Below are 15,633 nucleotides of genomic sequence, written 5' to 3' on the forward strand. Positions count from 1 at the left end.
TCATCACTGTTTTCCATAGTGGTTGTATCAGGTTACATTCCCAACAGCAGTGAATAGCAGTTCCTTTTTCTCCACAACCTCTCCAACATTCATTGTTGATAATAGTCATTCTAACAATGTGAGGTGGTATCACACTAGTTTTGCATTTCATAATAGCTAGTGAAGTTGAGCATCTTTCCATACATCTGTTAGCCATTTGTATGTCTTCTTGGGAGAGGCGTTTGTTCAGATTCTCTGCCCATTTTTCAGTTGGATTGTTTTTTTTGTTGTTGAGTTGTATGAATTCTTTATATATTTTGGATATTAACCCCTTATCAGGAGTGTAGTCTAGAAATACCTGCTACTACTTGCTTGGTTGCCCTTTTGTTTTGTTGGTGGTGTCTGTTGCTATGTATAAGACTTACAGTTTAGTTCAGATATAGTCCCATTTATTTTTGCTTTTAATTCTCTTCTTTGAGGTCAAATTCATAAAATCTTCTCTAAGGCTGAGATCCTATGTTTTCTTCTGTGTGACTTATTGTTTCAGGCCTTATATTTAAAGTCTTTAATCCATTTTGAGTTAATTTTTATATATGGTCATAAATAGTCTAGTTTCATGCTTTTGCATGTGGCTTTCCAATTTTCCCAGCATCATTTATTGAAGAGGCTTTCTTTTTTCTCTATGTTTTTGGATCCTTTGTCAAAAATTTGCCCATACACGTGTTTATCTCTGGGCTCACAATTCTGTTCCATTAGTGTGTCTATTTTTCTGCCAGTACCACACAAAACAACTGTCTTAAAGATGCTCATACAGCTAAAGGAAGACATGGATGTAGGAAAGACTGTGTGAACATAATAGAAACATCAATAGATATAAAACAAAGGTACCAAAAAAATTCTGGGGATGGAAAGTACAGGCAACAAAAGCAAAAGGAGACAAGTGGGTCTTGGTCAAATTTCTGTGCATCAAAAGAAATAACAGAGTGAAAAGACAACTTACAGAATGGGAGAAAGTATTTGCAAATATCTGTATGAGATTAATATCCAGCATATATAAGGAACTCCTACAACTCAACTACAATAAATACCTATTAAAAATGGGCAGAATGCTAGAATAGACAATTCTCCAAATAAGATAAACAAATTGCCAAGTTTATATAAAGATACTAAACATCACTAATTATAAATGAAAATCAAAACCACAGTGAGTTTCCTTCCATTAGGATGACCACTATCAAAAGAACAGAAAACAAGTGTTGGTGAAGATTAAGGACAAATTGGAACCCTTGTGCATTATTGATGGAAATGTAAAATGGTGCAGCCACTATGGAAAACAGTATGGAGGTTCATCAAAAAGTAGAATATCATGGACCAGCAATCTCACTTCTAGATATATGAGTATATCCAAAAGAAATCAGCAGGTATATGAGTATATCCAAAAGAAATCAGCATGATTTCAAAGAGATAATATGTATTCGCATGTTTATTGAAGGATTATTCACAACAGCCAAGACATGAAAACAACCTAAATGTCTATTCTCAGATGGCTATGTATAGGAAATATGGTTTATCTAAAATGAATGTTAATCAGCTGGAAAAAGAGAAGGAAATTGTGTGCTTCACAACAACGTGGATAGACCTTGAGGACACTGCTAAGTGAAGTAAGTCAGAGGAGGACAAATACTATATGATCTTCTTTATAGGTGGAATCTAAGAAAAACTGACCTCAGATACAGAGAACAGAATAGTGGTTGCCAGAGGTGGGGGTAAAGGGTGGGCGAGATGGGCGACAGAAGTCAAAAGTTACAAAATCCCTGTAGAAGATAGCTAAGCCATGGGGATGTAATGTATAGCATAGTGACTGTAGCTTAAAATACTGTATTATGTATTTGAAAATTGCTAAGAGTAAATTGCTAAGAAAGTTCTCATTATTTATATACCTGAATTTAAAAGCACTAACTTATTTTGTACTTTTGATTTGTCCTTGTATGTATCTGTCTTCCTTTGAAATAATTTTTATCCTACATTAGTCTGTCTACTGAGTTGAAAGTACTACAATCTGTTTCTATACTTGTTACTCTAGGAATTATATATATCCTTTTGAAACTCTGCAATTAGTTAAGATGAGCCTCTTTCCAGATTTCACATTTATCCAGCCTAAATTATATGTAGCTGAACTCCATGAGTACTGGGAGGACTTTATGACAAATCATTTCTCAGATTAAATGAAATTACTCCTAGATATAACAACATTTTCAAACAAGCAGCCTATACACATTAATAATGTCCTTCACTTTAAAAACAGTTTACAGGTACATCTGAGCTGCTATTCTGGGTGTGGAACACATCCTCTTCACTAAGTTACGACTTGCTAAAGTACTTGGAAGAAAGTCCTTATAACAATCCTGAATGTTATATACCTTTATCACTGATGTCTTTGATGGTGTTTATAATTACAAGATTAATATCAAAATTTAAGAAAGGAAGTAGGGGAAAGAGAGTCTTGGGGTAAAAATCCTCAACTTCAGAGGCCCTCCTTTTCTGATGAGTATACTTTGCAATGACTCTACCTCAAATTAATGTGAGTGTGAGTGTGTGTGTGTGTGTGTGTGTGTAAGCAAATCCCTGCTCTCCGCCTTGAAAAAGTGGCTGATACCAGGACTCTAGCATGGAAAATACACATGGGCCTGGGACATTTGATTGTGTCTAGAATGAAAGATGTGACCCAAAACTGATGGAGAAAGGACAAAGAATACAGGAGTGGCTTAAATAGGCATCCTTAGGTCCATTTGGTGCAGTTGAAACATCAAAAGAATAATGATAGAAATGAATTGTAACAATTTTCTACAGTATTCATGAATTCCCACTGATACTTAAGTGAATATAGGGGGGAAAAACTTTTTTTTAACTATTTTTTTCCATCCTCATCTGAAGACATACTTATTGATATTAGAGACAGAGGGAGGGGAAGAGAGGGAGGAGAGAAACATCACTGTCTGAAACAAACATTTGGGTTGCCTCTTGCACATGCTCCAACCGGGGACTGAACCTGCAACCCAGACGGGCTCTGACTGGAAATCAACCCGCAGCCTTTGGGTTTATGGGACGATGATCCAACCAATTGAGCCACACCAGCCAGGGCTCCAAAAAACGTTTTCTTTACAGAAAAAAATGAACTAATCAATGTAGAAAAAAGATAGAAAAAACTTAAATTACCATTTACAATTACCATCAAAATGACTGATTTAGTAAGAATCAGTGGATATTAAAATACTGAGGTAAAAAAAAATTGAGAAGCAGGATTTTCACACAATTTTAAAGTATTACTTTACAATTATTTCTTAATCACAAAAGGGGAAAATACCCTTTTTATGAGAAGCCTGACAGATATATCTTACTGAGGGGTCTAACTTTACATCACCTTTACAGTTATCTTTATGTGCCCCAAAATGTGATTGCCTGAGGAAACAATACTCTTATGTAACATTCTTGCCAAAAAAGTTTAATCTGAATCTAGTTATGGGAAACAATATGACTAATCAAAATAGGGAAAATTTTGTAAAATAATTGCTGTGCGGTCTTGAAGAATCATGAAAGACAAGAGGAGGCTGGGACACTGTTTAAGAGTCACGACTAATGCAGGTTGTTGATCCTTGACAGACTCATGGTGGGAGAGGGGAAGGGAGAGAGAATTTATGAAAGTCATCATTCAGAAAAATGGGGAAATTTGAAATGACCTATTTTAAATGCAAGTATTATATGTGCTAAATATCCTGTTGTGCCGCTTGTCTATGTTAGAATGCCCTCTTAGGAAGTATGTGTGCCAAAGTGCAGAGGGTAAGATGTCATTAGATCTGTACTAGATTGTAAAAGTTTCAACATGTACTCACAGTTGGTAAATCTATGTCAAGGGTATACAGGTGCTTGCTGTACTGTGCTTGCAATGTTCCTGTAGGTTTGAAGATTTCCAAAATGAAAATTTGGAAGAAATAATCAATCCCCTCCATCATGGACCCTGCACCTGGGTGGGACAGACAGTAAGTAAATTCCATGTTATCTGAGCTGTTAAATAATAGAAAAACAGCAGGAAAGGAGGTTGAAGTACAGGAGAATTGGGTCACATCACATAATAGTCAAAGTAGGCATTACTGAAGTGGTTAATATTGAGCAGTCTCAAAAAATTGAGTGAGTTATGGATGTCTCTGCAAAAAGAATTTCCTAGGAATTTTAGTTAGAAGGAACAGAAAACCTAGGTGGGAGCAAGCCTGGTGTTCTCAGTGGGCTGCATGGAACAAGATAAGGGGGTGAGATCAGCGGGGTGGCCACGTCCTGGGGCCTGGAGGCTCTTGGAGGCTGTTTCCTGTGCATTTTGAGATGAGAGGTGAAGTACAACCACTGTAGCTGAGAGCAGATGTGGCTGCGCCACCCAGTGGGGGCATTGTGAGGATGGCCTGCACTCAGAGGAGCAGGAAAGGGGTTTATTTCAAGGATTTACTAATTGAACATTTACTAAATTGAATATTCAATTTACTAATTGAATATACAGTGTGAGAAGGGGAGACCCATTTAGACTGAGCAACAGGAAAAGGGGGACTGAGGACGAGTAGGGGAGGGGTATCTGTCAGACTTGGTCTGGGATCCAAGTGTGGGAGATGTACTTACATACACAAGAGTTGTCTTGAGCATGAAATGGGATTCCATGGAGATTTAAATCTGGGAGTCTAAAGCGTGTACATGATAAGTAAGTGTGAAAATGCAGAAAAATCATTTGTCAGGTTAGGTGTGCGCAAATGTACACTCAAGTTCTCTGTGTAAAATATGAATAGTACAGGTTTAGGGCTAAAAAGGCACTCAGCTGAGGGTGAGGAAGAGGTGTATCAGAATACTCAAACACAGCCCATCTGCCTGAAGGATTCTAGGGAACCCAAAGGTGGGTAAGCCTGGGGAGGGTAGACCCATCAGAGGAATGAAACCATCGGGCAGATGTCCACCAGGGAAAAGACAGGACAGCCTCCCAGTCATTCATCTGTGGCTGACACATCTGCTAGGGCCGAGTAAGAGAATAATGTGGCCCTGGATAGGTAGCTCAAATGGTTACACCATTGACTCAATACTGCAGGGTTCTGGGTTTGCTCTCCAATCAGGGAAAATACAAGAACCAACCAGTGAATGTACAAATAAGTGGAACAACATTATTGTTTTTCTTTCCCTTCCTCTCTCTACAATCAATAAAAATTTAAGAATAATGTGCCCTCCTTCCATCCACAGTATTTTATTGTTTTCTCTTGATAATAAAGCTTTGGGGACAGAATGAACCTAAAAACCACCTCTGGCCCTTTCAGGAATTGTTTATGGTCTCCATTGGCTTTAAAAAGATGTGTGAGTTCTAAGGAGTTCATCAGGTCAAAGAGTCATCCTAGTAAAGGTAACAGTGGAATTATCTAACATTTGCTGAGCATTTACAAAGTGCTAAGTGCTGGTGTAAGGCCCCTTTGTCCAGCACTGCAGCCACTAGCCACTGCAGCTGAGTAACTACTTATGTGTGGCTTTCAGCCTAAAGCTTCCTAGAAAAGAAAACTTAACTAGAAATACTGTTATGAATGTACTTTGAAGCTATATAGCATTTATGTTTAAGCTACCATAGACAGGTTAACCTATTATTGTATTAAAATTTTAACAAACTAAACAACAAATGTCATTTTTAAAATATATTTACTTTTCAGTGAGATTACTACTTATGACAATCTTCCCTGAAATTATGAATTAACAGCTCAGTTAAGCAGAAATAGATTTTTCTATTGAACTTATAATAAAACATTTAGCTGGTAAGAAACAAATTTTTATCTTTTTCATTATTATTACATAGCATTCAAGGATAATAAATCTTGAGGTTTCAAACCTGAGAAATCTATACAAGAGTTTTAAAAAGTTCATTAATCTAAGGTACAGTTTAAACATTAACATACACATATTCCATGCCCCAATTCCATTTAACACAAATATTAACCTTTCTGATAATCTCCCGTCCCCTTCACCCAATACAGCACAATGTTGTGGACCAGTGGTTCTCAGCGGGAGCACCTTGGTCCGCCAGCACACAGTCGGCATCTGCAGACATTGTGACTGTGATAGGGGGGAAGGATGGGTACCAATGGTATTTAGTGGGTAGAACCCAGGGATGCTGCTAAATGTCCTTTAATGCATAGGATGAACCTCTACAACAAAGAATTATTCAAAAAAACCAGTGGTAAAAAATCCTGTGCTAGGTATGACCCAATTTCCATTTTACAAATAGCCTGTCTGTCCCTTGCAATTCTGAGAACACAGACTTTTGAGAGAAGTCAGGACATACAGCATTTAATTACCTCGGACCCACTTCCCCTAGTTTAATATCTTAAAATGGAAAATTAATTTGAGATGTTTTGAAGTAGCTAAGCAAACAGTTTCTATCGCATGTTTTTCTGAACTATTATAAAAACTTAATGATACGTAAAGCACCTGGAAAATAAAGTGCTCTACAAATATTATGGAACTGTTTACCTCAACAGATCGAAAATGAAGAGCTTCGCTTATTTGTTCAAATTTATCAGAACTACGTATTTAGATAGGTTAAATCAAATTTAAAAAATAATCTCTCATAAGTGTCCTTCACAAACAGCAGGGCATGTATGTGGTGTGTGTGATACAAAATTAAGTTAATTGTCTTTTCTACATAAATTCTGGCTGTAAAATATCAATGTATCCAGTGAGAGTTTTAATGCAGAACCAAATTTTTAAAAAGTCATTTTAAGCTTACTAAGTAAAGAAATTTTTTAGTACTTTACTAATCAGTCATCTCCACATTCACATTCTGTGTATTTTCTCATGGTCAACAAACTGATTCAAGTGACTTAAATTATCCCACCACTTAAACAGAAAAGTCTCTGCAATAATTTGAAACCATGGAGTTATCTTAATTTCACCCCTGGTTGCCTTTTTCAACATTTCTTTCACTTCTTCCTTTGACATGTAGATATAGCTTTTAATTTCATTGGGGTCTGGATTCAAAGTCACGTTCTTCCTCATAAACAAAATGTAATCTATTTCATGTTCTCCCCAGATACCATCAGACTGAGCCTTGTAATGAATTCGAGTCAGATAATTAATTTCTTCTGGAGGAACCTAGGACAAAAGTGAAACAGAAATACAAACATCAACAACAAAACAAGTAGTCTAAATTAACCCACCATATCTCAGTACTATTTTGAACAAGACCAGTAGAGTTTTAGTTAGGACTTTTAAAATATTAACTTCCTATTGATGATATTTTACTATATAGTTTCAAGTATCTAAATTTTTTCCATAGGACCAAAAATGTCAGCTGACTTACTGAAATACTGTTTTTTAAAAAGAAGTCACTCAGCCCTGGCTGGTGTAGCTCAGTGGATTGAGCACGGGCTGTGAACCAAAGGGTTGCAGGCCAGGTCCCCAGTAGGGACCACGTGAGTGGCAACCACACAATGATGTTTCTCTCCCTCTCTTTCTCCCTCCCTTCCCCTCTCTCTAAAAATATATAAATAAAATCTTAAATAAAAAGCGGTTACTCAAACTGGAATTGTGACATTCTCCTTCACATCTCAATATTACTTTTTGGGAGGAAAAAAAATTTACCATTTAACTAGATGAGAGAGGGGAAGGGAGATACTTTATTTATTTAGGTTTTATTGAAAGGGGACAATTCTGGGTGTGGGGGTAGGGAGATGATTTCAATTCACACAGAGTTGTAGATCATATTCCTAAGAATTTTCACAATAAAATATTCATCTTTGATATGATCAATTATAAAAATACTCAACTTTATATACTGATTAACAGATCAATCCATTTTGGTACTGAGTATTGTTTGGTAAATGTTGACAAACAATATTAAGACACCAAAATTTAAATAATCTTCATTCGAGGTGCTTTTGGGGGTCAATAAATCAAGAGGTTACAAAGCAGAGACCTACACTTGAATTTAAAATTTTACTGAAAAATGTTTTAAAGAAGTTTAAGTTTAAAGAATGTTTAGCCCTGGCCGGTGTGGCTCTTTGGATTAAATGCTGACCTGTAAACTGAAGAGTCACCAGTTTGATTCCTAGTTAGGCACATGTTTGGGTTGTGGGCCTGGTCTCCAGTAGGGGGCAGGCCAGGTCCCCATTTGGGAGTATGCGAGAGGCAACTGAAGGATGTATCTCTCACACATTGATGTTTCTCTCTTTCTCTTTTTCCCTCTCTCCCCCTCTTTCTAAAAGTAAATTTAAAAATCTTTAAAAAAATCCCCAAAACAGAATGTTTATATTTCACCTGGTATGTTTGGTTGTGCAAACCTCATTACCTGCTCCATGGGAATTCCCAATTCAGCCTTTAAACGCCTCTGTGCTGCTCGCCTTACTCCAATCGCATCATTTTCTTCAAGCTCTCCTGGGTTACTTAAGGGATGACTACAACAAGTATTGGTAAAACAACCTGGAACACATTAATATAGATGTAGGTTAACTTTTCTTCAAAGTAGCCCTAAAAGGTCGAGAAAACCCCAAGTTTTAAAAGTAATAGACAAATTAGCCCTGGTGTGGCTCAGTGGATTGAGTACCAGCCTGTGAATTGAAGGGTCACGAGTTCAATTCCCAGTCAGGGTACATGCTTGGGTTGCGGGCGAGGCCCCCCAGTGGTAGGTGTGCCAGAGGCAACCATATGCTGATGTTTCCCTCTTTCCCTCCCTTTCCCTTGATCTAAAAATAAATAAATGAAATCTTTTTAAAAAGTAATATAAACATTAATCAAATGACTATTGAGGATTAATTTCTAAATTAGTTACAATGGACTATTATAACAAGTAACGAATATATTATGCTTATATAAATCTACCCACATTAATCTTAAATACTAAACAGTGTTACTCTCTAATGTAATTTTTCTCTTGAAATTAAAGCTTTCATATTAAAAGTTCTTTTTTTAGTATACTTTACAGTTCAGCAGTTTCAGTTCCAGTGTGAATTTAAGCAGCCCAACCTCAAGGCCCCAGCCAATGCTGATCACACACACACAGGAATTCAGCTGACAAAAAACAAATGGCCAACTCATGGACGCTGACCAAGAAAATCTGTATCAGGACCAGCAAGGGCACTGCCTGCATGTCCACAGTCCCTTCCTGATCTCTTTGTTGTGCTTTCCCTCTCCTTCCCCATAAAAACCTCTGACTACACTGAGATGTTAAGATGGGCTTTGGATTGAGAGGCCTCCATCTCAGGTGGCTGACACCTGAATAAACTTCTTTCCTTTTCATCAGCATCTGTCTCACAAGTTTGGCTTTTGTTGCAGCAGGCAACCGAACCTGGGTTTGGTTACACTACCAGTCATCATTTTGTAAAACAAACATGTGTAGATAAGTTCTTTATTATCGCCTTTCAAAAATTATTTATTGCTTTTAAAGAGGGATAGAAGAGAGGTGGGCAGACAGACAGACAGAGGGACATCAATTTGTCATTCAACTTACTTATGCATTCATTGGTTGATTCTTGTACGTGCCCTGACCGGGGACTGAACCTGCAACCTTGGTGTATCAGGATGATGCTCTGACTGACTGAGCTGCCTGGCCAGGGTTATTAATGCCATCTCAACCAAAAAGATGAAGATGTGTATAAGATAAAGATTTCTTTTTTAATCCTCACCTGAGGATTTGCTTACTGATTTTAAAAAGAAAGGAAAAGGGGTGGGGGGAGGGAGGAGAGATCATGTGAGAAAGAAACACATATCAGTTGTTTCCTGTACTTGCCCTGACCAGGGATCAAATCCACAACCTTGCAGTGTATGAGATGACATCTCAACCAACTGAGCCACCCAGCCAGGGCAAGATACAGATTTTCTAAATATACACATATACCTAGTAGTTTTTATTCTTTATTGTTACTTTATTAGGTTGCAGTCATTGTATAAGCTTATTTTACGTAGAATATGAAATTATGTTATTCACAGGATTTCCCTTTTTTAACAATAGCTAACCAAAAAGTTCCAAGTGACAAAGTCAAATTAAATATAGTTCCCAACAAAATATTGTACATTAGGCCACTAACCTGGAAAAGTAATTTTAGCATCTGATCTCTGTTGTAGCAGGAGCTTATTTTCAGTGTTGAATAAGAAGACACTAAAAGCTCGATGCAATAATCCTGAAAGTAAAAGCAATACTATTAATTTAGCTTTAAAATACCATTTATGTGCCTAATTCTCTACTTAGGATTTAGGATATTAGTAACTTGCTGGCATTTGGTTTTTTTTTTTTCCCATTTTTGCATTGTCTTTTACTTAGTGAGTCTCTGCAGAGTTACAATGGAGAAGAGCTCTGGAATACCAGTAGGGAAGTTGGTCACCAAGTGAAAGAAATGGTGATCTGTTGGCCAGTCTGCTAATGAGCCTCCCCTCTTGAGCAGACTGGAAAGGCATGTGCTTCCTTTTATGATAACTTGTCTCCTTCTCCATTCACTAAAAAAAAAAACCAAAAAAAAAATAAAAACCCCAAAAAACAGTACTATAGCCTTGATGAGTGCTATTCTGCTAAGATTAGGTTATTCCCTTTTTTATAAACCAAAATAATCCTGAACAAGCTGAGTAAAAGACATGAGTGGAAAGAAACAGCTGTTTGGCAGAGAAAGTAGCAAAACAGATTTTACTATTACACCCTCAACTAACTGGAACCAAAGATGAGGACATGATTAAGGATCACACCTTTACCAACATACTTTTCTCAGCTACCCTGAGATGCCTAGGCAAGTCACTTTCTCACGGAGTATTTTAAAACAGTACCTTTCTCGATGTTTTCATTCAAGTGACAATTCTTTTTGGTCTCAGCTCCAATTTTATTGTCATTTTCATCAATAAGAATACACATCTCTGCCAGGAGCTGAACCTGTTGCTTATCGAGATTGTCAGTGTTGATTTCAGGCATCGTTACTAAATATCTGATCTGTCCTAGATTCCTAAAAGAAATGAGAAGAAAGGTTATTACATCACATTTCTGTAGCTGTCATATAAACACAGTGATGAGTCAATTCTGAACCCAGGAGCCCAGTAGGCAAGTAAACCATTTCAAAGGGTAAGCATGGTGCTTGCTGCTGGCCTTCCCACCTCTGAGTCTTCACGTTTCAGCCCCATCTTGGCCACCATTTCTCCCACAGGCCATCAGTTGGCCTTCCATCTTAGCCATTCCCAATGCTGTCCTCTAAATTCTTGTCCTGTGAGACCCTATGCAGCACTTGACAGTCAATCCTCTCCCTCTGTACACTTGACTTCCTTAGGTGTTTGTCCATCTATAATGTAGCCCCAATCTCACTTTTCATCCTATTTTTCAACATTTCTGTGTACCCATATTATATATTACATACATAAGTATGGTAACCATGACCAGCTCAAATGCGTTGCCATTCCCTCCTACATACCATTCTTTGTTAAAATCCATTTTTCAACATCCAATTTATGTGCCCAACACTAACGAACCTTTTCTTAATATCCCAGTAAGATTTAACCCAATTTTTTCAGCCGGGGCTCCAATAAGATTGTGACCGTTCCTTGGCAGCCTAGACGCAGACGCTGGCTGCGTGTGAACTGTTCCAAGGAAACAGGAATTTCACTCAATTTTCACAAACCATAAAATATTTCCTTCTCCTCCAGCCCCACAAACAATTAAATGTGAAAAAACATTCTTAGCTCACAGGACATAACAGGCAGTGGAGCCGCATTTGGTTCCCAGGCTGAAGTTGGTCCCTCCCTACCAAAGCTTACAGAGACTTCCGTGCTCAGTCCCCGGGATTCTCAGGGACCCGCCCTAGTCTGTCCTCTCGGAGCTCTCCACCTCTAGTCTCTCCCCTTGCGGGCACCAGGAGCCCTCAATCTGTCTTTCCTTCGGGAACGCCCCGTCCCTAGGGGACCCCCTGCCCCTAGTCTTTCCCTCACAAGAATCTGCTCCTCCCCCCCGCCCCCCGGCTCTCTGAGGAATCCGGGGAGATCTCCAACTCTCTCCTTGGGGACCCCCTTCCAGGAGCCCCTTTTCTCCCCTCGGGGACGCCCTGAACCTGAGACCAGAATAGTCCGCGGGCTGCCGCTCCGACGCACTCACCTCCCACAGCCGCGGCCCCACGTCCAGGTTCCCCGGGCGGCCCACCCAATCCTCCGCGCCAGTGCCAGAGCGCTCCACATGTCTGCAGGCCAATCGCGCTCCGGCCCAATTTTAACGTCACGGTCGCGCGATAGCACCACCCCCGGCTCGGGCAGGGTCTCCTCGGTGGACAGAGGGTGAAAAGCCTTCGCTACGAAGAGCGGTGGGACTTCTACTCCCCCTCTCGTGCCCCTCCACTGAGGGGCTACCTGACGATACGCTAGCGTGCGTGGGGGGCTGCGTGCTGGAAGTGGCCCCTGGGCGTTGGCGCCTAGGCGGGGAGTGGCGCCTGCGCACTGGGAAGCTGCGCACTCAACCTGAAGTGCTGCACTGCTAGCAGAGGTCGTCTCCGCGGGTTCAGGGCTTGAAGGTGTAGTTAGAAGTCACTGTTAATGTAGTAACTTGAGGGCCACATGTTCCGAGTTACATTCTTTGGAGTCGTTGAAGAGTTTATCTCCAGTGGAAAATTTCTACAAGTCCTAAAGCGGGTATGTTACCAGGGACAGTTCAGCAGGGCTGAGCGTAAAGGCAGTTTGTCTTCTGCGCTTGAATAGGACTCTGTGGGTGGCAGTCCTTTACTTATCCATATAGTCATAGAAGGTTATATGTTAGTGATACTGAAGCAGAAGACAGCATAGGAAGAACTCTGAGACTGCAATACTGTCACTGGCCAGCATTTAGCACGCTGGTTGCCAGAAAATGCTTTACCGATTAGGTAGAATAAATAGTAAACCGAGGCAGGGAGGAGGAAGGAGACAAGTCTCACATGCTAACTCAGCAGTCCTAAGCCTGTTCTGATAATATTGTCAGGTGTTTCAATATCACAAGAAACACTATATTAACAAGAAAGAAAGCCTTGAAACTGCTTTCATCCCAAGGCCTGAATGTGGGAGAGGGTCTTGGGACCCAAAGAAAGAGCCCATAAATAACTTTGGTTGATTGCCTACCTCTGGTCACTATCTGTTTTAGGAGGGAGTCCCTGATGCTCACAGAGAGAGCCCATAAATAATGTTGGAAATCAACCCAATTTTAATTAACTGTCAGGTATTTGTTTTACAACAAGATGACCAAATGGAGTCTGGAGCAAGATAGAATTTGGGCTAACAGACCCCTACATACACCTAAGTTTGGGTAGTCACATCCTCCCAGGAAAGCTGGTGCCACATTTACCCATTAATCAATATGTAACTTTTCCCCTCCTATCCCACCAACTATATAAGTCTGGAGAACAAAGGACTCGCTCTCTCTCGGAGGCTCAGGATGCTCTTGCCCTCAGGGGCTCAGGGGGCTCTTGGCTCTTGGGTCTCAGGCTGCCCAGGGGCTTGCCACCCTGGTCTCCAGCCGCTCTTGCTTTTCTTGCCCTGCTTTGCTCTGAAACTTTGCCTTTCACCTCCTAATCTACCCAGTCCTGTTCTCTTCCATGGAAGCAAGCCACTGATAAGCTGATTACATACTACTAGATTTGCTGATATGTAATTCTTTACATGCGTCAGCAAGAAGAACCAGGTCTCTCCCGTCAACAATATTTTTAAAATTTATTTTTCTTTAAAAAGAGATTTTATTTATTTTTAGAGAGAGGGAAGGGAGGGGAAAAAGAGGGAGAGAAAAATCAATCAGTTGCCCCACTTTTCCACCTGGACCAGAACTGAACCACAACCCAGGCCTGTGCCATAACCTGAATCACCTGCGAACTTTCGCTTTGCTGGACGATGCCCAACTGAACCACGCTGGTCAGGGATGTCAGTAATACTTTAAAGCAAACTACAGTGTGAAATTACCTTTTAATGTTTAAATACAAAGTATATGTAATTGAATTGAAGCTTTGTCTAGGACTAAGCATTGCTAAAAGGGTTACTTAAAATAGAGTCAGGAGGCTTTTAGAGAAGTGGGGGCCAATGCACATCTTGTCCCTCAGTCCTCAGAGCTGCTATTTGGTTGCTAAACTCAGCTCAAGGCTGAGCCATAAACAACATACTGTAACCACCGTTGTGTGGACACATATGAACTTGTTAAAAAACAAAACTCAGTAAATTTGAAGATTTATTTCGCTTTATTAAACAATTCATGAGTTTGGCAGTATTCCATCTAGCAACTAGCATGGTGGAGCCAGGAGTTGTACAAAATGGAAGGATTTGATAGGAAGAAGTGTGGGCAAGGGAGCTACTAGGGAAAGAAAAGAAGGGCTTTTGTTGGGGGGTAGTCAGGACATCTTTGGGGAAAAGAAGGGGAAAGGTTTTTGTTATGTAGACTATCTATAGGGGTATGGAGATGGTCCCTATGATAGATTATCTTACTGGTGCTGGACCAGAAAATTCCATATTTGGTTGATTAAAATTATGTTTCTGGGACAGGCTGAAATTGTAATGAAATCAGGTATTAGACCTAGGTTTGTTTATCATGGGCTTTTACATTAGTGGCAATTGGGGCCTGTGATTTTTTTTATGTTATAAATTGTTATTGAATTTATTGGGATGGCATTGGTTATAAAATTATATACTATAGGTTTCAAGTGTACAATTATGTCATACATCATCTGTGTATGCATTGTGTGTTTACCACCCAAAGTCAAATATTCCATCACCAAATATTTGAGCCCTTTTACTACCTCCCAAGCTAGCTAGTCATTTATCTCAGGTTTACATCTAAATTCCTCTTTTTCATTGATCTGCTTTATTTCTCTGGTATTGCTTTTTCTGTTAATAATTGTTTTTGGTAATCTTGATGTTTATCTTTTCTAAATGAACTTTAGAATCCACTCGTGGAGTCCTCCTGGCTTTCTGGCCAAACTGGCCCTGCACCGTGCCCCCCCCCATCATCTGTTGGCTTTTTAATTGGTCTAAATATGGTTTTATATAATTTTTGCAGATGGAGAATTTACTCTTAGTTTTTCATATCTGTTTCTTTCCCATTCAGCAAGGTATTTTACATAAACATTTCCCATAATATCTTCTCAGGAGAGACCCCCTTTCATCTCAGAAGGAGTGGTGGCATGTCAGATGCCAGTACTAAATTATTTCTTTTTATACAATGTACCATTACTGTCAATTTGGCTAAATGAAAAGGGGTGGGGATCTTTTATTTTTAAAGCAAAAATACTTTGTAATGGAATAAAATGTAGCCTAAGGCAGGCACTACAGCAATTAAATGTGAGCATCTTCAGCTTCAGTAGTCCATCGCTGAAAATCACGTGTTGAATAAAACAAACACCCCAACATTACCACAAATGCATTTCCTATGGATCTGTTTTCAATTAGTTTAAATGGAAATCATTGTGAGGTACATGCTCAAAACCCACAAGCACATGTTAAAATATTAAGTGTGAAAAAACATCATTTCTTGACCAACATGTTAGGATATTAAGTGCATGAAACATCACTTCTTCACCACAAAACAGTACCATTGTTACAACTTGGCTTGTGTCCAGTTAGCAAGTCCTCTTTGCTGACTCATGGAGCACTTTCTAATTACATCTGTGTATGGCAGTCTTC

General features: G+C 39.4%; 1 protein-coding gene across 5 annotated transcripts; it reads right to left on the reverse strand.

Annotated features, from left to right (window-relative positions):
• Positions 1-5,674: 5,674 nt before the first annotated feature.
• On the reverse strand, positions 5,675-12,406 carry LOC123806931 (isopentenyl-diphosphate Delta-isomerase 1). Of its 5 annotated transcripts, none has more exons than XM_045820404.1 (5): positions 12,107-12,406; positions 10,798-10,970; positions 10,071-10,163; positions 8,336-8,466; positions 5,675-7,140 (listed from the first exon to the last, which is right to left on the reverse strand). In XM_045820404.1, the coding sequence occupies exons 1-5, from the start codon at positions 12,184-12,186 to the stop codon at positions 6,823-6,825; spliced, it is 795 nt and encodes a 264-aa protein (XP_045676360.1). In that variant the 5' UTR covers positions 12,187-12,406; the 3' UTR covers positions 5,675-6,822. The 5 variants fall into 5 exon arrangements, with proteins under 5 accessions (XP_045676360.1, XP_045676362.1, XP_045676364.1 ...); XM_045820406.1 differs by lacking the exon at positions 12,107-12,406 and adding an exon at positions 12,063-12,105; XM_045820408.1 differs by lacking the exon at positions 12,107-12,406 and adding an exon at positions 12,070-12,093.
• Positions 12,407-15,633: the final 3,227 nt, after the last annotated feature.

This window comes from Phyllostomus hastatus, unplaced genomic scaffold (assembly GCF_019186645.2).
Source record: "Phyllostomus hastatus isolate PE091 unplaced genomic scaffold, TTU_PhHast_1.1 phas_scaffold_39, whole genome shotgun sequence".
Lineage (NCBI taxonomy): Eukaryota > Metazoa > Chordata > Mammalia > Chiroptera > Phyllostomidae > Phyllostomus > Phyllostomus hastatus.